Source organism: Rhinolophus ferrumequinum, chromosome 8 (genome assembly GCF_004115265.2).
Source record: "Rhinolophus ferrumequinum isolate MPI-CBG mRhiFer1 chromosome 8, mRhiFer1_v1.p, whole genome shotgun sequence".
NCBI lineage: Eukaryota > Metazoa > Chordata > Mammalia > Chiroptera > Rhinolophidae > Rhinolophus > Rhinolophus ferrumequinum.
The window spans coordinates 2,405,079-2,429,630 of record NC_046291.1 but is presented as its reverse complement, the minus strand read 5'-3'; the positions used below and the strand labels follow the sequence as shown (position 1 = coordinate 2,429,630).

The window sequence follows — 24,552 nt, the reverse complement described above, 5'->3', positions numbered from 1 at the left end:
CTTCCTGCCCAGATTCTTTCTTCTCACCAGTCTCTCCCCTTTGTCGGTCTTATGGCACCAAGTGGCCATAAGGTGGCACCATATTGCCCTGCAGAGGCTCCTGGGCCATGGCCTCGGTCGTGCACCCACGCTTCAGCTTCCTCCCCCCGGGGCTTCCCGGCACCGCAGCCCTTGGTGCCCCACACAGCTGGCGGCTCCTTCCATCCTCTTGGCTCTCGGACACCCTGACTCCCTGCCTTTGCTGGGCCTTTGCCGCCCATCAGAGTGCCCACCTCACTGGTCCCGTGGCCTCCGCTTGCCCTTCTGAAGTTGTCCTCGTGAGGCAAAGCTCAGAAACTTTTGTTGAGAAATCTCCCTCGGCTCCTTTGCTGCAGGAGACAGTTTAGAACTCTGAAGCGTGTACTCCGGCCTCCGTGGTCCTGGCCCTGCTCTTCGACCCTCTTTCCTGTGGCCTGGCTGCACTGTCTGCCTTCCGGCCTCTGTCCTGCCGGAGCCTGTGCTTCTGCACATCGCTCACTCACCTGGAATCCCTGTCCCACCTCTACAGACTGAATTCCATTTGTTCTCCAAAGCCCACTCAATAACCTCCTCCTTCCCGTGGTCTCGGGATCCCAGAGCACATTATGTCACGTGTGCCCAGTTATTTCTGGGTCCCCCCAGACCTCAGCTCTGTACCAGCAGGATGAGGCGGGGGTTTGCAGCGTTGTCCTGGCAGAGGGGTGCTGAGCTTAAATGCTGATGAGTGACTGATAGAAGAGCCCCCCGAGAAGAGCGACAGGGCCAAGGAATGTAGCTCCAAGGGCACGGGCACGGCCCAGCGGGCAGGAGAGAGGATCCTCTCACTGGGCAGGCCCTTGCGGGAGGGCAGATCTGGGCGACTAGAAGGCACGCAGATACATATCGAGCAATCGATCGATCGATAGATACCAGGTTTGGACGGCAGGAGCTCTGCTACTGGGGAACAAGATTTTAGAAAACAGTCAGTGACTACGTACCTATCGGTAATTTCTGTGTTGATTTTATGGTTTTTATTCATGTAAATTTTCAAGGGCCCTTGATTGTACTTGGTGACATCCTGCAAGTGACTTTATATTTGAAAGCAATTTTATGGCTTAACATCTCAAGTTCAGACCAAGTGTATGTTTTGGTTAGTTCAGCTTATTTTGTTTCCCCTCAGTGTTGTGGAGGAAATTGCCAATTTAGAGTTGGTGGTTTTCTGTGGAGTAATCGGCTGACACTAACAACAATCTCTTTGTCTCTACAGAGGTTGCAGAACTTGAAGCTAACTTACCCTGTAAGTATAGCGTTCCCAATCTCGCATTAAGTGCTGTGACATAACTGCATGGAGAAGCTTGTGTGCTGTGGTAATAACCTCGTGTAGCAAAAAGCCTGTAACTTCGTGTATGTGAGGAAGAGTTTTAATTTTGTGCAGACAGCTAGCAACTCTTCAAGGCTCTGATGAGAAGGAGGTAGTTACTATCTTTTGGAACGTAGCCCCACCGGGCGTCCCTGCTTCCCGTCCTCGGAGCAGAGGTGCGTTTCGTTAGTTTCTTCTCTGTCCCGCAGCATTCAGTCCCATGTCCTCTCCCAGTGAAAAGGTACATAAGTCAGTGGTGGACAGCCCTATTTTGGCTAGTCACGCACCTTTTTGGTCCAGAAAGTGCTCATGCCATTTATATTGGGCATGAGGTGGGACGACCGTTGTGCCCTGTGTCGCCAGGTCTTCTCACCGTGCTTGGGCCGCCGGCTCAGACACACACAGACCGTGTGCAGGCTGGCTGCCCAGGCAGGTACGTTGTGATATGTGGCCAAGTTTCCTTTCCTTTTGTCCTATGATTAACCCCTTCCATCAGTCTGAAAGGCTGTCAGAGTCTGAAAGCTTTGGCCATTTTCGTATTTTTTGGAATTAGAACTTTTTCTCCTGATACTTGGATAAAACAGTGTTCTGAGGCTGAGGGTGTTTTGTCGACGTGGGTGCTGTATGTTGTACGTGGGTCTCCTCGTCTGGGTGAAGGCTGCAGAGAGCCCGATGTGGGGGCCCATTCTAACCTCCACCTAACGCTGGAAAGATACTTGTGGGGCACGACCCTTAAGTAGTTGTGAAATGAGCTTCTAAGGGTAAGTACACATTGCTTCTCAAAAACTTATTTTTAACATAGTGTTTGTGGTATACTGGGTTGGGATATAAAATGTGTCTTATTGTGGGGCTCTGTCACAACAGCTTAAAAGCCACTGCACTGCTTGACTTCAAAGTTCCCTTCTAGTCAGTACTAGAAGGAAGTGTCTTGGGATTCTAGTAAAAGGTTGTCTTTCTACCTGGTGAAGTATTTACAAATTATTTGGTTTAAAATGTTCCAGGGAAATGAACAAATAACCATGTGTTTGAACAGGCTAGACAAAGCAAGATTGGCAAAATAGCGAAGCTGGGTATTGAATACATTATACTATTCTTTCTTTTTTTCCCTTTTCTTTTAATACTATATGTGTTAGGATATTTTTCTAATTAGAAAGTAAAGTGGTCTTTCTGTTTTCTACTCCCACCACATTTAATCGAAGACCACAAAAAACTTCCACTTAAACGTGGTTCATTTTGTCCTCGTCTGTGAATCTTACACAGATTGTTGGTTTTCAATCCATAAAGTGTAGCTTTGGCTTTAGCTAAAAATTTGGTTTAAAAACAATACAACTTTATAATTGGCTCTCAAACCGGGATTTTAACTAAATACCTTAGGTGTGAAGAAGGCATGACCCGTCTTCCTAGCCTTACAGCTAAGGTGTCAGATTAAAGAGACCACATGTTACATGCCTCTTCTCTTTTTCTACCTACCCTCTCCCCCAGTCACAGTGGGGGGATCTGAATCCGTTTATACAAGTAAGCCAGGCTTTCCACAAGTATGCAACTCATTATCCAAAAGAGGAAACAAGAAGCCTCCAAAAAATAAATTATTATCTGTTTAATCATCTTTCTAAAATACTTAGGCAAGTGAAATAACTTGCCACGTAGCGGTGCTGTTTAGTCAGTCAGAGCTAGTTTGGGGCTCCATACTGTGGATTTATAGAGATTTCTCTGTTTGCAAAAAAATTTTTTAAAAAAATCTATCTTTCAGATAGATGGAAATATTATGCGAGTCTTAGCCCATGCCTACTGATAGAGGAAACGCTTAACTCTGCAGTTTTAATAAAGCCTGTGCATGGAACTAAAACAAAAACCTGATATTTAATCTTTTGTTGTTGTTGTTAGAACTTCAAGTTTTTTTTACTTTTAAAATTTTTGGTTCTTTTCAGTACTTTTATTATTTTTTAATCTACCTTGATAATTTCTTTTTTCTTGGTGGGCCAGTCTATGTTAGAGGGATTGATTTCTGCATCAGTACCTTTATTAAAACAAAGGTGAATGCTAGAGATGAAGAACAAATGGATGATCTAACTTCAAGCCATCAGTGAAACATTTCCAACCGCTTGTCGTGTTTTCGTTACATGTGTTTCAAGAAAGATGGCATTTATCTTTTCAACTTTTTAGATTAGGAAAAACGAAGCCCATTGAAATTGTTCCACACACAGTTCAGATGTGGGATTTTTGGGTGAAGGTCTTGAATGCTCTGACTCCCAGTTTCTTTATTCCTAAAACAAGGAATGTGACAATGTAATCTCTAAGACCCCTTCTTGCTCTTCTAGACTAAGTTATCTTTCACTCTGCAGTGATTTTCTGAAGGATCGTTTTAAAAAAAGAAACCCCACCAACAGGTCTGTGTTGTGTTTAGGTGGCACACTTGGCATGCCCGTGAGATAACGACACGAGGCATGGTACAGGGAAAAGAGGCATGAAGCAGTTTTAATGTGGGCGCTAAACTTCCTTCTGTTAATAACCTGTACGATCTCAGGCTGGTCCCTGAACCTCTGTGGACCTTCGTGTCATCTCTCATGACTGGGGACTTTGGACCTAGATGGTCTCTAAGGCAATATCCAAGTTTAATTTTTAATCCTATTTTTGATGAAAATTCATACTATTGTAAAACTAGGCAAATATTTTCAGTGGGATTGTAATAATGCCATTAAGTAACAATTTCTGTATATGTTCTCCCCAGATTCCTTGGGGATTTGCCATTCTGTGCTATTTGTTTGAAGGAGACAGATGTAGGCTGTGGCCACCCTGCCGTGTCTATATCACTAGCTCTTCTCTCATGGGAGCTCCTGCCCAGGTCCACACCCTCTGGCCTGGTGCAGGTGGGCGTAGAGCGTTGCCATTGAGTCAGCAGAGCGCCCTTTCACCAACGAAGCAGGCTGTTACCAGTTGGGTTGTGAGGACATTTTTTAAAGATGCCACAGAAAATGCTGGGTGTTGAGCTAACTTAGCAGATACATTTCTTTTTAACTTCCATTTGCTGTGCAAGTAACTGTGGTGCTAGGCGAACAGACCAGAGGTTTGGCCTGGGTTCTTGTTTTTCCGTGTTTAGCCAGCCTCATCCACATCGGTTAATTCCCCTGAAGTGTGTGGTTTTTCCTTTTTAAAATAAAGTAACATGATTCTTGAAATTAATGAAACGATCTCTATCGTTAGTGACCATTTAAAGATTGGAAGAAACCATCTCAATTTGGAATTAACGAGTAAAAGACTACCAGGAGGAAATCACATGGGAAAGCTCATTGGTTTGCAATTTGAGCACTTTGGCACAATTATTACCAGGCAGCCGGTGAAGGGGACTCAGCACCATGACACTGTGTGTGTGTTGTGAGGTTGGCCTCACCGTGAGCTCTGCCCCAGCTCTCACACCTTCCTGACGTGCTGTTTCTTTTGCAGGTACATGTAAAGTGCATTTTCCTGATCCAAACAAGCTTCATTGCTTTCAGCTAACTGTAACCCCAGGTAATATTCTTACATACTTTGGTGTTAAAGTGATTTTCAAACGGCAAATTTTAAAGGCTGCCCAAACCTATAATCTGTGACCTGGTGTGTCCTTTGAGTTTGTGCAAGTGATGACCATTCCACATGAAGATAAGATAGGCGCTTTGCAGTCGAATAAAGCCGGTGACGTGAATCCGATGCAGGAGTGTACACTCCGGTGACGAGACGCGCTGGTCACTGCGGCGAATGAGGACAGAGCTGTGGATGTATGGGGAGCGTGTTAGCTCTTAGGTCTCAACTCGGTTCCGCCCCTGCTCCACATGGCGTGGCGCTGTGACTGCGGTTACATTGCTTCACAACCTCTCCGCCGCAGCCACCCGGCTGCAGAGGGGATGGAGTGGGACCTATCTCACGGGACGTTGTGAGGGTTGCACAGATAGTGTGAGGAAACGCTTCAGCCCAGGGCCTGGCCCACGCACACCAGCCGGTTGCCAGCTGTCCTCCTTAGGACTGATAAGTGTCTCAGCAAGAGAGGGGACTTGGGGGTTTTCTGTTCACAGTGCAGCTCCCGACCGCGCGTGGTCCAGCAGTGTTGACACTGGGCCGTGGGTGTGGTGCCATGGGCAGCCGGTGTGGGTGGGCAGGAAGAAAGGAGGACAAAGAGACTTAACTAGAAGGGAAGGGAGTGTGTGGAGGAAGGGGGGGTGCTGTTTTATTTGGGGAATGCAGAGGGGGTGAGGAACAGACTCAGGAGTCACTAGCTAACTTAAAAGTGAAAGAACGCAGGAGGCGGCTGGTTAGCTCAGTTGGTTAGAGCGTGGTGCTGGTAACACCAAGGTTGCCAGTTCCATCTCTGCATGGACCACTGTGAGCTGTGCCCTCATTACCAACAACAGCAAAAGAGTGAAAGAAGGCAGAACTTCATAGGTGAGAACGAGCTCACAAATAGCCCTGGGTTGTCTGCTGTAGATAGGTGTTCTCCTGTGGAAGACACTTGCTAATAACAGGAGAAATCCCGTTTCAAAACATGCTTGAAAAGTTTTACAAATCCGGTGAATCCGGGTGGAGGTTCTACTGTGTTTCCTTGAAAATAAGACCTTTCTGGGCTCTAATGCATCTTGCTGTAAGACCAGGTAAATAGAATACGATATGATCTGATAAAATAAGTAAGACCGGGTCTTCCATTAATTTTTGCTCCAAAAGACACATTAGAGCTGATTGTCCGGGTGGGTCTTATATTCGGGGAAACACGGTACCAACAGCTCTGGAACGTGTGCGTACATTCAGTCTGGTAGCATTTCTGCTAAGAGGACTGAGCACTGAGATAGTTAGAAATGGGTGTTCCACTCGCCTGACACCCAGAGATAACCAGAGCTAGAGGACTTTGAACCGAAATGACGAAAGTGGTAACCATTCTTTGGCAGCTTCAGAAAACCCACTACTGTGGTTCTGCTGTTTTTAGCCAGGGGTATTGAGGACACTTTGTTTCTTGGTGACTCAAGGTCACTGTGATGGCCGTCATTTACTGCTGAGCAGTGCAGGGTATTTTCAGAAATTACTGTGTTTACCACCAAATCGTCCTGGACTTGTGTGTTTATAGTAAACATCTCCTCTGCCCCTGCCTTTTTCTAGGGCCTTCCAGTGGCTCTGCGCTTGCCCAGCTCGGGCTCCGTGGGCCTCTCGCACTTGCTTGACTTTGCCAGGCTGGTTAGTATCTTCCATGAGCGAGCTCGCATGGAGTCCAGCCTCTGGATGAGTGTTTCCCTTTTTATTTAACTGCGTTTTTTGTTTCTGTTTTTTTTAACCAAGTTACAAGGATGTTGGATATGACATCATCTTTGATGTTCTTTTTATTGTTCCTGAAATCGGAGCATAGTCATTTGTTACGGTTTTGGTATTCACCGTTGGATCAGAGCAAAGGAACTTGTGTTTTGGCTCCCGTAACTGCCGAGTGCATCGGCGTTGGTATTTGTTCCAATGGGACCTGCGGATCGCACGGGCTGTGTACCCAGCATGCGCTCACACACTGTGCCTGCTGAGTCCTGGATATCAGTGACTCACGGGCCTGCTGCGGCCCCTGCCCTTTGCTGTTCAGAGAAGTGTGGCAGCCACCTGCCAACCCTGGAACTTGCCTAATATTACGGTTTTTCAAAAACTTTCTGGAGTCATGCTCCTCTTAGTATTGAAAAAAAAAAAATTAGAGCTACACGTGGAAGTAGAGTTTCAACAAGGTGTGAAGCCGGTGGTTTTGAACCCGGCTCACTTGCTGCATCCGGTGTTCTGCGGCTGAGTCTGAAAATGCAGGGAAATGAGGTCTAGATAGTGGGCGGGCAGGGGAGTCGCCTCCGCCTCTGAGGCGCAGAGGCCTTTACCTGGCTCCCGGCAGCACAGGTCCTGTTCACAGTTGGTAGCATTGTCATAGTTTTGTTTGTGTTTGGAATGTCCCTCATGCTTCAGGATAAATGTACTCTTCAGAGAAAAGATGGAACTGCAATTTGGTGATAGAGGGGGGAAAAAAGAAATGAATTTAGGAGGGAAAAAAGTCTTCACATCAGCTCACCAAACAGGAAAAAAATACTAGTAAGTGAAATGAAACAAAACAAAGCAAAAATTAGAGACTGGCTGAAATGTCCCCTGGAACCTTTTGTGCGGCCAGCGGGACCGTCTGAAAAACGGAACCAGGTCATAGCTGCCCAGTGGCCGGTAGAGGTCCCCTCAGCCTGACCAGTGTGACCTGGTGGCTTTTAGGCAGAGGGGACCATGGACTCACGTAACTATTATTAGTTTTTTAAATTTTCCTTTATAAGTACATTTTACTGAGGTCTAAAATTATAGACAACACGATGTACTCATTTGAACTGTACAGCTTAATGAGTTTTCAAAAATGTAGGCACCTGTGTAACCACAAGCCCTGTAAAATATTCCCAGCACCCCCAGAGTTCCCTTTGCTTCTCAGCAGTCAGTTCTTCGCTCCCTGTGACCCACCCCAGAGTCCTTTCTGATTTTTAGTTGCATAAATCAGTTTTGTCAGTTCTTAAATTTCATATAAACAGAATCTTACATACTCTTCTATCTTATGTAAGAGAATCTTCTGCATTCTTGGTCTCTGGCTTCTTTCACATAACATGTTATTAAATTCATATGTGTTGTGTGTGTCACTAGTTCCTTTTTATTTGTTGTATGAATAGGCCATAGTTGGTCATTTTCCTTTTGACACATTTAAATTCTTTGCAGCTTCACGAATAAGATCTCTGTTAGCATTCTCATACCATCCTTTGTATACTCCTAATTTTTCATTTCTCTTTAATGAAATTTCTGAGTTATGGGAAAGATACATGTTTAACTTTTTAAGAAGCTTTCCAAAATGGTTGCACCACACACCAGCTAGCAATGTATGAGAACTTCCAATTGCTCTACATACTTACCTGTATTTGGATGTGAAATAGTATCTCGTTGTTTCAATTTGCATTTCCCAGTGCTGGGATTTTTATTGAGACCATTGACACAATGTATCAGTTTGGCAAGAAATGACAACAATATTGAGTCTTCCAATCCATAAGGATGGTAAATGTCTATTTATTTAAGTGTTCTTTAGTTTCTCTTGGCAGTATTTTGTAATTTTTAATATACATATAGGTCTTGCAAGTACTTTGTTAAATGTATTGATCATTATTTCGTGTTTTTTTAAGCTGTTGTAAATGTTATTTTTAAAATTTCCATCTTGTTACTAGTATATAAAAATACAATTGATTTTTATAAAAATACATATTGATCATATGTCTTGTTAACCTTGCTAAATCTATTTATTAACTTCTAGTAGCATTTTAATATATTCTTAGGATTCTATGATGATCACATCTGTAAATAAAGACATCTTTACTTGTTTCTCACCTGTTCGTATGCCTTTAATTTCTTTTTCGTACTGCACAGTGTTTATAGAAGTAGTGAGAGCATGTTTCTGATCCTGGGGGAAAGTCTTCATTATTCATTGAATAAGGTATCAGCTGCAGGTTTGTTTTTTAAAGGTTTTTAACCTTGATCAGGTTGAAGAGTTTCTTTTCTTGGTTGCTTACAGTTTTTATCATGAATGTGTGCTGAATTTTTTTCAAGTGGTTTTGTTTTGTTTTGTTTTGTTTTTGGCACCAGTTGAGATGATCATGATTTTTCTCCTTTATTTTGTAAATATGGTGAATGACACATTGATCTGTGAATATTAAACCAACATTGTATTTCTGCAATAAACCCCATTTGGTCGTGATGTATTATCCATTTTTTATATTTCAGGGTTTAATTTGCTAATATTTTGTTATAGACTTTTGTGTCAGTATTCATAAAGAATGTTGGTTTGTATATTTCTTTTCTTGTCATTTCTTTGGTTTGGCATCAGGGCAGTGCTATCTTGGTAGAATAAATGAAGTATTTTCTGAAAAAGTTTATGTAGGATTGGTATTATTTCTTCTTAAGTGTTTGATAAAATTCACCAGTTAAGCAATCCTGGACCTGAAGTTTTTCTGGGAAAGTTTCTATTTATGAATTAATTTAATAGATACAGTGTTATTCAGCTTTGGTGTAATGTTTTACTTTCAAGCAGTTTGTCTATTCCATCTAAGTTGTAGAATTTATTGATATGAAAGTTGTTCAGAGTATTCTTTTACTCTTCTAATGTCTGTAGGATCTGTACTGATGTCCCCCTTTTCATTCCTGATATCAGTAATTGGGTCTTCTCTTTTTATCTCGATGATGTTAGGTTTCAGGTTTATCCAGTTCATCTTTGCAAAGAACTTGCTTTTGTTTTTCTCAATTGTTTGTCCATTTTATTGATTTCTGCTTTTATCTTTATTATTTACTTATACTTGGGTTTAATTTGCTTTTCTTTTTCTTCCTTAAAGCGGAAACTTAGATAATTAAAAATAATTTTAAGCAGTGTCTATTGAGGTGTAAGTTGCTTTCTATAATTTAGCATAATGCTTTTTCACCCATGTTGTTATGTTAGTATTTTGTATCTTTTTATTGATGAGTTGTATTCTATCATACAGATGTATACGAGTTTATTTATACATTCACCAGTTGGCGGCGAGCCTTTGTGTTGTTCACTTTGGGGCCATTTTGCATAAAGTGCTGTAAACCTTTGAGTGCATGTCTGCCTCTGTGTGTTTATTTCTCCTGCCAGTGGAATTACGGGGTCCTGTGAGAAAATTTAACTTTATAAAACATACCATACTGTTTTCCAGCAGTACTATTTTGCATTCCTGCTAGCAATGAATGAGAATTCCAGTTACCCCACATTCTTGCTAACAACTGCTATTGTCAGTCTTTTTGACGTTAGCCTTTCTAGTGGGTATATCTCTCACTCTGACTTTAATTTACGTTTCCCTGATGACCATGACGTTGGACATCTTTTCCTGTGCTTGTTTTCTGTCTGTGTATCTTTGTTCGACTATCCAAATATTTTGTCTATTTAAAAACTGTTGCTCGTCCTGTTGTTACTTGAGTTGTAAAGTTTATATGCCTGGATGTAAGTCCTTTGTTAGATGTGTGGGTCTTTTTAGTGGTTAATAACATCCTTTTTATTAATGTTACATATATGAAAATTTTTGACTGAGCAATTCTATAACTACCATTGTAAATCTTGTATATTTATGAATATATTCACCTAAATTTGTTTTTTAATGTATAGATTATTAGATTACTAATGTTTTCTTAATTTGAGCTTTTAATTTATAAATATTGCTTAAGTGGTGCATGGTAATAAAAGTGCAGCTTACATTGAATTACAAAATTTTAATAGATCTATCTGTTATCCCCATTATGTTGGTTAGCTTTTTTTAGAGCATTGGTCTTATAGAAGGAAAAGTTTCTAAATGTGTAGTAAGGTCAGATCCCAATTTCTGAGCAAAGAAATATGGTCAATAAGCCTTCGTAGTTTATGTTAATATGTCAGGGTTTCACACACAATGTATACTCTCATCCCTGGTTCTTTCTAGGTTGACTTTTAACTTTAATACGGAGCTAACCATTATGAGGGGATAAATTTGAAGAAGATCAGACTTTTTCCTGATGGAGTCTTCTCTTTCAAATAGTCCTAGAAATACAAATAGCAGTTCTCTTTTTACTAATAGAAATGAGACATGAGCAGTAAGACCGTCACATACCTTAGCCTTGGCTCACTTTGGTAGGAAAATGTCCCCTGCTCCTTCCGAGAACTCTTTTGATGTGATGCCTTGCTTGCCATGCTACCGAGGAGGTGACTTATCGTCTGATTCATACTGTTCTTACGCTGACTTCTACCCTCTGTCTCACACATAACTCCGAGGCAGTTTTTCATGGCATGCTCAGGCTTCCTGGAGTGCGTATGAAATTAAATGTCTGACTTCTTGTTTTAAAAGCCATTCGTTGCCATGGTTAAAAATATATTCTGATGGTCACCTCCATACACGCATGTACATAATATGTATAAGAGAGCCAAAAATAATGTGCGGTTTAAAGGCGAAGCTTTTGGGTGTCGTAAAAATTGCCAGCGCTCCTTGGGTTTCCTGTAGCGCCTGCTAGTGCATATGTGGCATAGCAGAAATCCTGTTTATTGAGAAATAATTTATAGACAGTAAATTCAGTGCTGTTCGTAGGTGTCAGTACTCTGCATTGTGATGCTCTGTGTGACCACCAGCACAGTGAGATACAGAATGTGTCATCCCTCGTCCTCTTGGTGGTCAGCCCCCCTCCCCACCCCTGGCAGTCACTGATCTGATTTCTGTCCCCGTCGTCCACCTCTTCCAGAGTGTCATATGAATGGACCCAAACTGTGTAGCACATCGTGTCTGGCTTCTTTCACTTAGCACAGTACTTTCGAGATCCATCTATGTTGTTGTACATGTTACTACCGTGTTTCCCCAAAAATGAGAACTAGCTGGACAATCAGCTCTAATGCGTCTTTTGGAACAAAAATTAATGTAAGATCTGGTCTTATTTTACTATAAGACCGGGTCTTATATAATATAATATAATAATGTAATATAGTATAATACTGGTCTTATATTAATTTTTGCTCCAAAAGACACATTAGAGCAGATTGTCCAGCTAGGTCTTATTTTTGGGGAAACGGTATAGTTCGATTGGTCATCACAGACTTTCAGGGTGGGGCAGGGGCCATGAGCCAAGGTATACAAGTTGGGGGGTGCTTCCTGAAGCTGAAAAATGAAGGAAATGGAAATGAAGTTTTCCCTGGAGCCTCCAGAAAGGAATGCAGCCCTACCAACTCTGATTTTAGCCCAGTGAGACCCACTGTGGGCAGGTAGTAAGTTATATTGTTTAAGCCACTGAGCTTGTGGTAATTTATTACAGTAACAGTACATAACTAATACCAATAGATGTGCTTTTTGTGTCTTTAAGAAATCTTTGTCTAAGAAATACAAAGATTTCCTCTTATTTTTTAAAAAAGTTTTATAGCTTTAGATTTTACAGTTAGGTCTGTGATCCATTTTGAGTTAATTTTTGCATGTGGTGCAAGATAAGGGTCTGGTCCGCCCCTCCCCCCCCAGCGTGAATGGGGAAGTGTTGTTCCCTTCTGTTTCCTGGAAAAGTTTGTGTAGAATTAGTATTCTTTATTAAATGCTACAATTCACCAGTCAAGCTACCTAGGTCTGGAATTTTGTTGTTTTGTTTTGTTTTTGTGGTAAGATTTTTAAGTATGAATCCAATTTCGATAAATAGATAAAGGTCTATTTTGGTTATTTATTCTTGAGTGAGCTTTAGTAATTTCTGTCTTTCAAGGAATTTGTTCATGTCATCCATACTTTGAAATGTATTGGTGAAAGGTTGCTCTTAATAACTTATCCTTTTAAGTTCTGTAGTTTGTTGATATCCTGATACTGAAAAGTTAGGTTTGCTTTTTTTCTTGATCAGTTTTACTAGAGGGTTATCAATTTTACTGATCTGCCTTCTCCCTTGTCCCACCCCCCACTTAAAATTGCAACCCCTCCCACCTCCTATTCCCTGAGCTCTTTTCACTTTCTATTATATATTTTTTGTTTACCGCTCATATCTTTATTTCCTTCCTACTGCTTGTTTTCAGTTTAATTTGCTCTTTTTCTAGTTCTTAAGGTGGAAGGTTAGACAGATAATAGTGTATTTGTTTTCCCCGCCCCAGACTTTATTGTATAGTTCTCATTTACTTTACATACACTATAACCCAGAGTGTTATCTTTGCTTTTTTTTGGGGGGGGGCGGGGAACAGTGTGTTTTTCCAGGGCCCATCAGCTCCAACTCATTGTCCTTCAATCTAGTGGAGGGAACAGCTCGGCTCCAAGTCCAGTTGTCGTTTTCAATCTTAGTTGCAGGGGGCGCAGCGCACCATCCCATGCGGGAATTGAACTGGCAGCCTTGGTGAGAGCTCGCCCTCTAACCAGCTGAGCCATCCGGCCGCCCCGTCTTTGCTTTAAACAATCTATTTTCTTTATAAATTTTTCAATGTACTATTTATGACCTTTATTCCCTGTTGTAGATCTGAGTTTCCATTTGTTATTTTCCTTCAGCTTGAAGATCTTTGGACTTTTATTTTGTTTTGTTATTTTTGGTATTGCAGATTTGCTGAGATGAATTCTATCAGTTTTGCTGAATATTGAATTCTGAAGTTGATAATTTCAGCAGTTTAAGAATATCATTCTTTTGTCTCCTGACTTTTCTTCTTCTACATTTTTTTCTTCTAAGAAGTTGTGGTAATTCTTTGTTCCATTTTTATACAATGTGCATTTTATTCTCTGGGTGCTTGTAAGATTGTGTGTCTCTATCACAGTTTTCAGGAGTTTGATTCTGATGTGGTTTGATGTGGTTTTCTGTCTTTTTATTTCACTTGGGGTTTATTGAGCTTTTTGGATCTGTGAGTTATAATTTTTATCGAATTTATAAATAACTTGGCCAACATTTCTTTTAAATATTTTTTCTGTAACCCCTTTCTGGGACTCTGATTACATATATTAATATCTCTTATGTGTTACCTCTACATATAAATTATACTTCCACTAGGTCCAAGGTTTTGTTCACGTTTCGTTTGATGCTTCATTGTGGATAATTTCTATTATTCGGCGTCTAAGTTACTGAGCAGCTCATTCAGTGGTGTTTTCATTTTAGATAGTATGTTTTTTAGCTGTTGTTGTTGTTTGCTTCCTTTTTTATCTTTTCCATTTCTTTCCACATTATGCCCATGGTTTTCTCTACATCTCAGTGCCGCTTCATAGCAGCCAACCTGCTGTTTGTCTGCAGCCCCACGGTGGCTTCCTGACCCCATGTCACAGCCGAGCACCTGCCTGCAGGCTCCTCACCGCCCCACCCGCCAGTCCCACACCTGCCTGAGCTGGCCCCTGCTCTGCTCCCGTCTGCTGTCCCTGTCCGCATTGTCTCCCCCCTCCCTTGTCTGCTCCTGCCCTGGCCATCCGGCTCTGCCACCTGCTAGCTGTGGGGCTACAGTCAGTACGTGATCCCCGTGCCTCAGTTTCTCCTTTAGAGAGTGATGTCATGTTGTCCCACCGAGCAGTGTTGGACTGGGTGACTGTGTGCATGGCCTCAGGTGACCACGCGTCCTTATTCTCAGATCTTACCTAATGCTGGGCCCCCCCCAAGCTATCCCTGAATAAGTCAGCCCACACCCGCTTTCCCTGCTGTGAACCAACTTTATGAGTGATGGGTGTCACAGTGTCACCCTAGTGTGTCCTCATTATCAGTCAGTGTTGGAGTAGGCAAACTTGACCAGTGAGCCAGGCCTGTGCAGCCCTCAACCAAGAAAGGGTTGTACATTTTCGAAGGGCTGTTAACAAACAAAACAGTATGGGACAGAGACTTGCGGCCCAGAGCCTTACTGTCTGGCCCCTTACAGAGAAAGTATGCCGACCCAACCCCAGAACACACTGGCCAGACGGTGCTTTTCTGACTGAAGTTTAAAATTTACATGGAGTGTCATTTCCAGGGTGCTGTAAAGACTGACATTTAAAGATAAAAGTATCGTATTACTTTTAAATGTTTCTGGTGGATACACCTACCATCCTGCTTTTTAAAAAACATAAACAAACGCTACTTCAGTGGTTGGGAAATGCCTGCTGCTGCTTCCTCTCCCGCCCAGGGTTTTCATTCCACTCATCCCATAGAATGTTATCTGGATGTGAACATCTTTCTGCTTAGGAGGGTTTTCTCACCCTGTCAGTACTTTTCTGTAACTATGTATAGAATAATTATTTTAAAAGTTCCTCAACTAGAAGACTCGTCGGTATCAAACACTTTCTTTTCCATGGTTGTTAGTTACTGTTTGTACCAGCTCGGGCCCCTGGTTTCCCTCCTTCGAGCCAGCTACCGTCCTGTCCCATCTCCCCGCCCCTCTAAGGGGACCTCAAGGCTTCTGTCCTTGGATCGCCACAGTCAGGTCCCCAGGGACCTCACTCGCTCATGAAATCTAAACACATCTGTACACAGAGCAGCTCCCAAACGGCTCTCATCCAGCCGACCTCTCCCCATATTCCAGAATGATCTGTCAGCTGCCGGTCACTGCCTCCACTTGCATGTTGATGTGAAATCTCAGAGTCACGTGTCAGATGTTGAACTTCACGTGCCCTCAGTTGTGCCTTCTGGTGGCAACACTGCCCTTTCCACCAAAGGGTCAAAGATCCTTTGGTCCCTTTCTTCCCCAACCCATGCTGAACCTGCCAGCAAGTCTCGTGTTGCTCCCACCAAAGTATTTCCCCTTCAGCTGCTCCCACCATGATCCTGACCAGTATGGTCTCTCACCTGGCTCCCCAGGGGTTCCAGCCTGTGTTTATCTGTGCTCACCCCTCTCCTGGCTTTTTATTCACTCAGTGGCCGCAAGGCCGAGCCGGTTACCTCTTTGGCCTCAGCTCCGATTCCCTGTCTGGCTTTCTGGCCTCTGCAGTGTTCCCTGGACATACCCACCCCCTTGGCGGCCTCACCCAACTTCCCCTCTCCGGAGTGTTCATTGCTCTGATATCCTCCTTTTTCAAGCCTCTCCCCCCTCCTGCTCCCTTCTATTATATATTTATTTATTCTGTCTCCTTCCACTGGAGCGGAGGCTTCATAGGGGCAGGAAGGTGCCTTGCTGCTGTGTCACCAGTGCCGGGAGCAATGCCTGGCACGTGGTGGCCGCTCACCAAGTATTGGTTGGGTGAATAATAACTTTACCATGTGTCGCAAGCTTCGGTGGTTATTAACCATAAGAGCATTTCATCTCAAATGTATCAGCGTGTTTGTCTGATTTAGTTAATACATTTGTGAAAGAATATTGTTTTATGCTAGAAGGAAGGGCTCAGTGTCACTTTTCTGCTTTCATTTTGTCCGTAGATGTAGACACTGAGAACAGCTTCTCCATATAAATGAGCAGACGGCCATGGAGGGCATTTTGTTGTAGCTGTGTCATCTGTCCTGGGACTTCCAAGGTCAGAGGGGCCAAAAGTGATACAAAGGACCGACCATATTTTCCGTGTATAATATGCACTTTTTTGCCTAAATTTGTGAGGGAAAAATAAGGATGTGCATTGCACATAGGTAGTACGAATTCCGTGTCTATATAAGTGTTTGTAATTCTTTTATTTGTGCTTATGAGTTAAATGTGTAACTCTAGAAATCAATAGCGATATCCGTATGCAGAATAATACCCTGGAATACGATCATCGCATTTGTTGAGCTTACAGCGAACTTGCAACGACGAAGAGTTCTTGGCCTTCTGTGACGTGTAAATATTTGTTACCGAGGCATAAAATTTTTCAAGTCTTGTGTCTTTTTGTGTTTTGTAATTATTTGTTACATAAAATTTCTTGTACCATAATATGTTAAAAAATAAATGCTAGACTTCTTTTATAATACAAAAGACATGTACCTAGATGTGAACAAAAAAATTTGAATTAAAATGAAACATTTTTTTCCCCTGAAACTTTGGGCTAGAAACGTGGGTGCGCATTATACACTGCAAAATAACGGTATTTTCACGATCTTTGAAATCTTTGGGCTGACTGTGAGAGGAGGGCCTGTCTTCCACTGTGCGGAGAGCAGAGAATGGGAAGGCGTCTGACTTGGAAAGGCTCTGTCACCCGGTCATTAGCGACCCTTCGCATCCGTTTCTGAGGCGTGCACAAAATCACTTTCCCAAGACCTGATTGATCGTACATGTCACTCTTCACTTGAAAGCATTGCATTTTACCTGAAATACTCAGAGCTGAGAAAACTGTGAAATTATTAATTTCATCATAGCCTTACCAATATAATATGTTCAAAATTTATCACATGCTTTATTTTTCCTCCAAAGCTTGAAGCTGCTGATTTAGCTCTTTGAGTCTGTCAGAAATACCTGCCATATACACTAACAGGCAGAAGGGTTCTAACTGCCAAACCAGTCAGCTGTCAGTCTCTTCCTCTCTGCCCTCTCCCCTCCCCTCCCTTCCTCTCCCCTTTTCTCTCTTCCTCTTCCCTCCCCTCCCCTCCATTCCTCTCCCATTTCCTCTCTTCTCTCCACTCCTCCCTTCCCTCCCTCCCTCCCCTCTCCTTTGTCTCCCTCCCTCTCACCCTCACCAAGTCTTACTTCCCTTTTCATTTCTGGTCTCCCCGTGAGATCCGTCTCACTTCTGAGTTCAGTTCCCAGTGCATAGGTGAGGCCTGGAGCTGGTCACCTGGGAGGAAGAAGGCGCCATTTCTATTGCTTGTTGGTGCCTCTGCTTCTCACGGGGGTGGGTGATGGGTTCTTTTATGGTCGTGTGGGGATGGCAGTTACTACGTGAGATGTTGTTCACGCTGCCCTGAGACTCCATAGTGTAATCTGAATGCGAGGCCGGCCGACCTGAGGCTGGATACCGTGGTTATAATGGAATCCATGCTTTGCCCTGAACAGAAAAGTGGATGTGAGATGGGGGAGAGCACAGCCCTACCAAAATGCCTCATTCACGGGGCTTCCCTGGGACCAGTGCATCGCTCGGTCCGTTTGGCCTCTAGGATTTGTTTACACCTCAGGCAGCATCACAGTAAGAAGCCGGGTGAAAAGGAGGCCTTTTACAAGAGGAGGTGGCAAAGGACGGCTGGTGTGATTCCTTGACCTCAAGAGCTCTGGGGGACAGGTGCATTTTAGGGTAGAGCACACGTGGACACTGGCCCTCTAGCAGTGGGTTCTCTAAAGCTCTTGGTGCCCACGACACCCATAACCTGGCTAGAGACACTGGGGTGCGGTTCCTCTCCTTGTCACCCTGGGGGTGAGGACAGGCTGGTCTACTGAGGGCTGGGTGCCAGGGGCTTCTTCACTGCGTTTCATTGTGGTTCAGGAATACCCAGTTGTCTGAGAAGCAGGGTGTTTTCAGCCACAGCAGCCATGGAGAGTGACAGCCTGTGGCAGACTGGATGTGGTGCCCTGGGCCACAGTGCGTGCACACTGGGTTACAGACGCTCTAATGAGCCCTCTGCCCGCCGGCTCCAGAGCTGGCAGGCCTTTCTGCACCCCCACCCGCCCCGCAAAGTGCAGGCCTGCGAGCCAGACCCGAGGGTGGCCCAGTGAGAACTCCAACGGGGTCCTCCATGAGAAACAGCCAGAGGTGGTCTCGGGCTCCTCTCACTCATCGGCTCCCCAACTGCTTTTTCAGTTGGACTGTGGAGTTTCTAGGCAAATTCAGTAATAAAGAAACACGCTGGAGCAGGTCCAAAGCTGTGTGGCTTAGGAGAGGGAAAAAGAAACACTGGCTCAAAAGCAGATCTCTTCCCAAAAGACACTTATTCCATGAGATAGACAAAAATTAGAGCAGTCTGCTGTTTTCATTGAGTTCAAAGATGATACAATTCTAATAATTATCAACTGAGAACTAGACTAGGCCAGAGGAATGTGATAAATTCTAAAGCACATGAGGCAAAATGACAGTTGCTTTGGAACTGGTAGGCAGTGGAGGCGAGGCTGTGATCAGAGGCACAGACAGCTGGAGAAAGGCTGCATGGTGGCAGGATGGAGGTCCTGACCAGGCCAGAAGTGTGCCAACACTTCACAGTGCGCGTGGCTGCAGGGGCCTGGCGTTAGGCTGCCGTGGGTGGTGGTATGAGCCCAGCGGGCACAGAGCCCTGGGGAACAAGGTGGCAGTATTCTGTACCGAAGGTGCTCCTTATCTAAAACGTTCTTTTGTCTGGAGTTAAAATTTTTTCCCCAAAAAATTTCATTTCCAAAGACTTGATACAGCCAGTCACTAATCCAAGTGTATTTATGAGCACTAGAAACAGACATGTAAGTGCAGAAAGGACAGGATAATGAAGCGGCTAGAAAAAATACACCACCTTACTCTGTATGATGAATTCTACATGAATGAGTGAGCTGAGGAAATACATGAAATCATAAGATTTCTAGGGGAAAATATAGAAGTAAAACATTTGTATAATATTGGTTGGGAAAGACCTTTTTAAACATAATACCAAAGACGGAAACCACGGACAGACTGGCTTAAAAATGAAAGCTAGTTGAACGAAAATGGCAAACAGAGGCTATTAAATGTTCATTTTATATAAAAAGCTGAGGGAAGCGGTAAGATGTGGTATTGCTTATTTGCTTGTGCTGATAAATATTGTTGGGGAAGTTGAACTTTCATTTACAAGACAGTGCTAGTTTTGTCCAATTGTGATGTCTTGAGTACTTTAGCTCCTGGGGGACATTTCCAGGTTCCGGCAGGTTTGCGCTGGGGCGCCCTCTGCTGGCAGCAGCACCAGCAGCGTTTCAACTGGGAGGGAGCCAGGCTCACCTGCGGGCGGGGCGGGGACCAGAAGAGGCAGAGAGGCCGGTGGCACAGTCTAGGGGGTTGGGACCGCGCTGTGGGGTCTGCAGACCTGGGCAGTGGCATGCCCGCCAGCCCCGTGCCAGAGAGCCCACTCTGTTCTGCAGGCTGCACCAAGGTGCAGGCGGTGCACGGCTGAGTCCCCGGGCCCGGAGCAGTGCCTGCCAGAGGGTCTGTCTTCGGTAAACCTTTGTTAAAGGACTGGAAGCCACGTGCCAGGCACTAGGGATACAGCAGTCGCTGCTAGTCTACCACCCCATGGAACTGACGTTCTCACGGGGAGACCAGCAGCAAACAGGTGACCAAGCAGTGGGAACAAGGGGTTCCCAGTCATGGTGTGTATTTGAGGGGACACAATGGGTGTTGCAGTGCAGACTGGGTGGGGCCGAGGGGGAGCAGGGCTGCTGAGGGCGTGTTCTGGGGGAGGGAGGGAGAGAAGGAGCTGGTCTTGGCCTTCCAGAAGGATACCTGTGCCTTCCCAGGGTCTCACAGACAGCAGGCGGCCAGTGTGGAGCCCCGGCTCACCAGGCCAGGGCAGGGTTTGGTGACCTGACAAAGGCACCACACCCTGTTGTTAAGCTCTTAATTCTCGGTATTTGCCATGTCCTAACATAGTGCTTGCTTTTGTTTCCTTTTTTTTTTTTAAGGATCTTTTGTTTTGTTTTGTGTTTTCTGATAGATGAGGGTTACTACCAGGGTGGAAAATTTCAGTTTGAAACTGAAGTTCCTGATGCCTACAACATGGTGGTGAGTAGCCTGCCTCTGGGCCCTTGTTCCCTTCGTGTGGCTGGGTGGCCGACGTGAGGCCCACACTCCCCCCCCCGACCCACCCCACCCCCCCGTGTTCTGTCCCCCGTGTCCCTGGGGCCTGGGACTGAGCGTGAAATTGCCGATACTCCTGTGGGAGATGTCACTCAGCAGCGGGATTCGGAGTTTTAGTCGAGTATAACACCAGAATTCCAGAAATGTGTAAAATACGTATTTTAGAATTTTAGGAAAAGAATGACTTGTAGTTTTCAACTCTAAGTAATTTATACCCATAGCTACATGGTAATAATCCCTCACAGACCCTTTTAGGGAGTAATGGTACGAGGCACTGTGACATTCTCTTTGCTCTTAAGGACCTTAACGACCATTAAGAAGGGGAGAGAAAATGTAGAAAATTCTCATAAAATGATAAAAGTGGTAGGTAGCAGATAATAGACAGCGATCAGTGATAGGAAACTAGTTGATGGGGACTCAGTAGAAAAAGAGTCACTTCTGGCAAGTGGTCGGGCCGTTCAGCTCTAGAGAATCAGCTGGCGTCATCCTCCTGTGGTTGGCCCATCACCAAGGGGTGATCTAGGCAACGTGGAAGTCTCCGGAACTGTGTTGACAGGTATGGAAACGAGAGCGGGCAGCCTGTGTGGTGGACTGGCCAGAACGACTTCAGTGAGGAATCGGAGTTGAGGGCTGAGGGCGCAATGAGAAAACTCAGATTTGGGGGGCTTGTTGAGCATTTTCACTTTGGCAGTGAGAAGCCGTTGAAGGTTCTGAACAAGTCCTCACACCCTGAGTGGGGAGAGTGGAAAGGGTGAGCTGTGCCCGGGGGCACGTGCAGTCCCTCCGGACCATTGGGGTTGGCACGTGCCCAGTTTTCTTACTTATTGTATGACTAGATGAATATATATACATTCCCCCCAGTGTTTCCCAACCTTCTCTAAAAAGGAAGGGAAAACCTGATAGTAAAATTAAGTCCCTCGTTAACCTGAGGCTGTGGGTATTGGGGACACCATGTGCCCCGTTACTTTACCTGCAGTGACTGCTCCCCACTATATGACAAATGGAATCATTCCTGCCGCCCCTCTGCCAGAGTATAACTCAGGGGCTGTAACACTTTTGTTTGAAGCCAAACCTTTATCAGTGGAAACTGACCTTTGTTGGCTACTACATTAAAACTTTTTTTGAAATGCAATTTATGAGGATGAGTTAGCAATCCGAAAAACAAAAAACAGATTTAATTTGTAAGCAGGCAGGAAAATATGCGATTCAGGTCTTCGTCCGTCCATCCCGCTACCTGCTGAGACTTTCCACAGTACCTAATCACAAACTGAGAATCCCGGCTTGAAAACACCCACTCCCTCAGGTGAGAGGCAGCTTGAGAGGTTTGCATTAAGTACAGGTATTTAGAATTTGGGGGCTATTTTCATGGTTTCTAGAAACAACCAGACATACAGGACTTAAAATTCTAGCCTTCAAGTTATCTGGACAAGCCATCTCTCTGGATTACTCATCAGAGGCATATTCAAATGAAAGGTTGGTGAGTTTATGGCAGTCTTGTCAGAAAAGCGGTGAGTTCCTGAGGAGGCGGAGGCCTGGGGAGGACTTTAGCATAAGCTGGTGAACTTGGGACACAGCCTCATGGGATCTGAGAGCCATTGTTCTGCTGTTCCCGGCAGTGAGGCATCATTTAGGAGCAGAGTCCCGTTCCCGGTATAGGAAGAAAGCAGTACATGAGAAAACCAGGCAGGAACAGACTTTAGTGGAGAGCTTTTCGGTGCTCCCACTCCCTTTACCTCATGTCATTCTCCAGTTGTTCCATGGCGATCTTCATATTCCTATCTTTACACGTCAGCAAGTGAGGGCCCCCAACGGGAATGGACCAGCGAGCTGGGCTGGGCCACACGATTCGGTCACCGAAGCTGAGTCTTGTCCAGAGCTGCCCAGCTTCCCGCCGCACCCAGTGGCCACTTGGTGGTGACAAAATGTTTGTCATAGTGTTCCTTCCCTGCGTGACTTCAAGAAACTGCGAGGCAGGAAGTGGAATAAACAGGCTAGAAACCACTGGGCCTCAAAGGCATGTTTCCTGTATTAGTTGGTGACTTGTAATGATTTTACATTTTTATATTTCAGTTTCTGTCTCCTTTGGAAAATTTCTAACTGATGGGCTGGTGCCATTTCATCAGGAGTAAAGCCCCTTCTCCAGCTGGGAAACTCTGAGAGGCCAGTCCCCTGGGGTGGACCCGGCCTGTCGCTCCCCGGCCTCTCCTTGTTCTCTGCCTCATCCAGGCTAAGGGGGCGCCGCTGCCTCACTGACAGGCCAGTGAGTAGCATGACCTCACGGCAAGAAGTAGAGGGTGACACTGTCCCCAGGAAACTGTGAGGTGTAGTGCTTAACTGATACAACTTTATTGTAGTTGATCTTTATACAGTTCTCCTTAGCATGTCTTTCCACTAGGCTGTCAGCTCCGCAAAGGAGGCGTCTGGGAGTGTCCTAACGGTGTGTTTCCAGCGCTGGAGGGCCTGCCACACCGTGCACCTGTCAGTGGTTGTCGCGCGCTCTGCCCCTGCACACCTGTGCTATAGGACATTGAACCAGCATATGGAAATACACAGGTTACGGCATGGGGGGCCGTATGAGTCTGCGAGGCAGCTCTAAGGATCCTTGTTTCCTTTGGGTGAGGAGACTCGGTCAGTTCTTAGCAGGTCAGCCTGACAGACCTGTGTGCGTCTTCTCAGGGTTCATTTGCCGTTATGCCAAAACCTAACTTACATGATTTCTATGCTTCATAAGGACCTGTTTTTACCCCGTAGCACTTACATTATAGTTCCTGCAATTAAAGTCTGTTATTTAGATTGTGAATTCGAAAAACTTTTAATCAGTGAAGTAGATGATGATTTTAGAAAAAAACTTTTAAAAGAAAGAAAACACCTATTTGTTATCCCTCCCCACACACACACACCCATACCCCAACAGCTAAAATTCAAAATGCCCTTTGGCTCTTTGGCTTTTTGTCACTGAACTTGACCTGATAGCCTCAAGCCTGCTCGTACTCTGTCTCAGTCTTAGACATTGACTGAAATGATTTAGTGACATTCAGTGAGCTCCTAAAATGTGCCAGCTTCTGTGTCAGATACTGCAGGTTAGAGATGAGAAGTCGAGTGGCCTTTTAAGAATGTCAGTCTCCCAGGAGACAGACACAGAAGCAGTGATGGGCCAGCATGGTGATGGGCAGTGGGGAACCCCCAGGGTGATGGGACACCCGAGGAGGAGTAGGGCCTTGGTGCCGCCGGCGGCTCGGCTGTGGGGTCACACAGTCCCCAGGTCTCGTGCTGCTTCGTGGCATGTCCATCTTAGGTGGTGGGAGGGAACTGTGCTGAAGCAGGAGAAAGGAACCCGGCCTTTTGCTCTCTGACACCAGCTTCCTCCTGGAAGTGAGCATGTCACATCCTCTCGCGTTATTGGTAATGGAGCCAAATCAAGTCACACGGCCACGACCAGCCCCACAGTGATAAGGAGGGGCCGTCTGCCATGTTTCCAGGAGGAGAGCCTGACCTGCCTCTCACCCCTCTTCTCTGTGCGATTTATTATGCTTGGTAGGAAATGGAGAACATGTGGCTGTGCAAAAATAGAGTATTGATCACCTGTCGTCTCTACCCAGAGATGGCCACCATTAACAGACGATACATAATCATACATGCAAGTAGGGTCACGCCACCACAGCTCGGTCACGGGGTTCCACATTATGTGAGGAGCCTGCTGTCACGTCAGTTACCTGTGATCACCTTATTAACAGCAGTCCATTGTACGGTGTAGCGTGGTTTTTAACCGATCGCTCATCATGGGTCACGGGTGGACCAGCTTTTTGCTGTTATGAACAAAACTTTCTGTAAAGGGCCAAATAGTAAATACTTCAGGCTTTGTGGACCCTGTGTGCTCTCTGTCACGTCCTTTTTTTAAAAAAACCACCTGTTAAAAATGTAAAACCCATACTTAGCTCACAGACCCTGCAAACACAGGCGGGCCTGCGGGGGCCGCCATGGCTGAGCCTGTGATAACTCACCGCCGCTGTGAGCCGCGTCCTGGGGAGCAGCGCGTGTGCCTGCCTCTCTTGTGGGCTTGGCAGTGGAAGCACAGGGATGGATGGAGTCACTGGGCTCAGGGTAAGG

The 24,552-nt window shown here is 44.9% G+C and overlaps 1 protein-coding gene across 4 annotated transcripts in view; it reads left to right on the top strand.

The window, feature by feature from the left end:
- UBE2F (ubiquitin conjugating enzyme E2 F (putative)) overlaps positions 1 to 24,552 on the top strand; it is a 48,131-nt gene that overhangs the window by 11,224 nt on the left and 12,355 nt on the right. For 3 of the 4 annotated variants that reach the window (XM_033112818.1, XM_033112816.1, XM_033112817.1), the window contains exons 3-5: positions 1,265 to 1,294; positions 4,799 to 4,864; positions 20,303 to 20,370. In XM_033112818.1, the coding sequence (XP_032968709.1) occupies positions 1,265 to 1,294; positions 4,799 to 4,864; positions 20,303 to 20,370 (164 nt within the window). The remainder of the gene's footprint in view (positions 1 to 1,264; positions 1,295 to 4,798; positions 4,865 to 20,302; positions 20,371 to 24,552) is intronic. The other variant, XM_033112819.1, reaches the window with a different exon arrangement.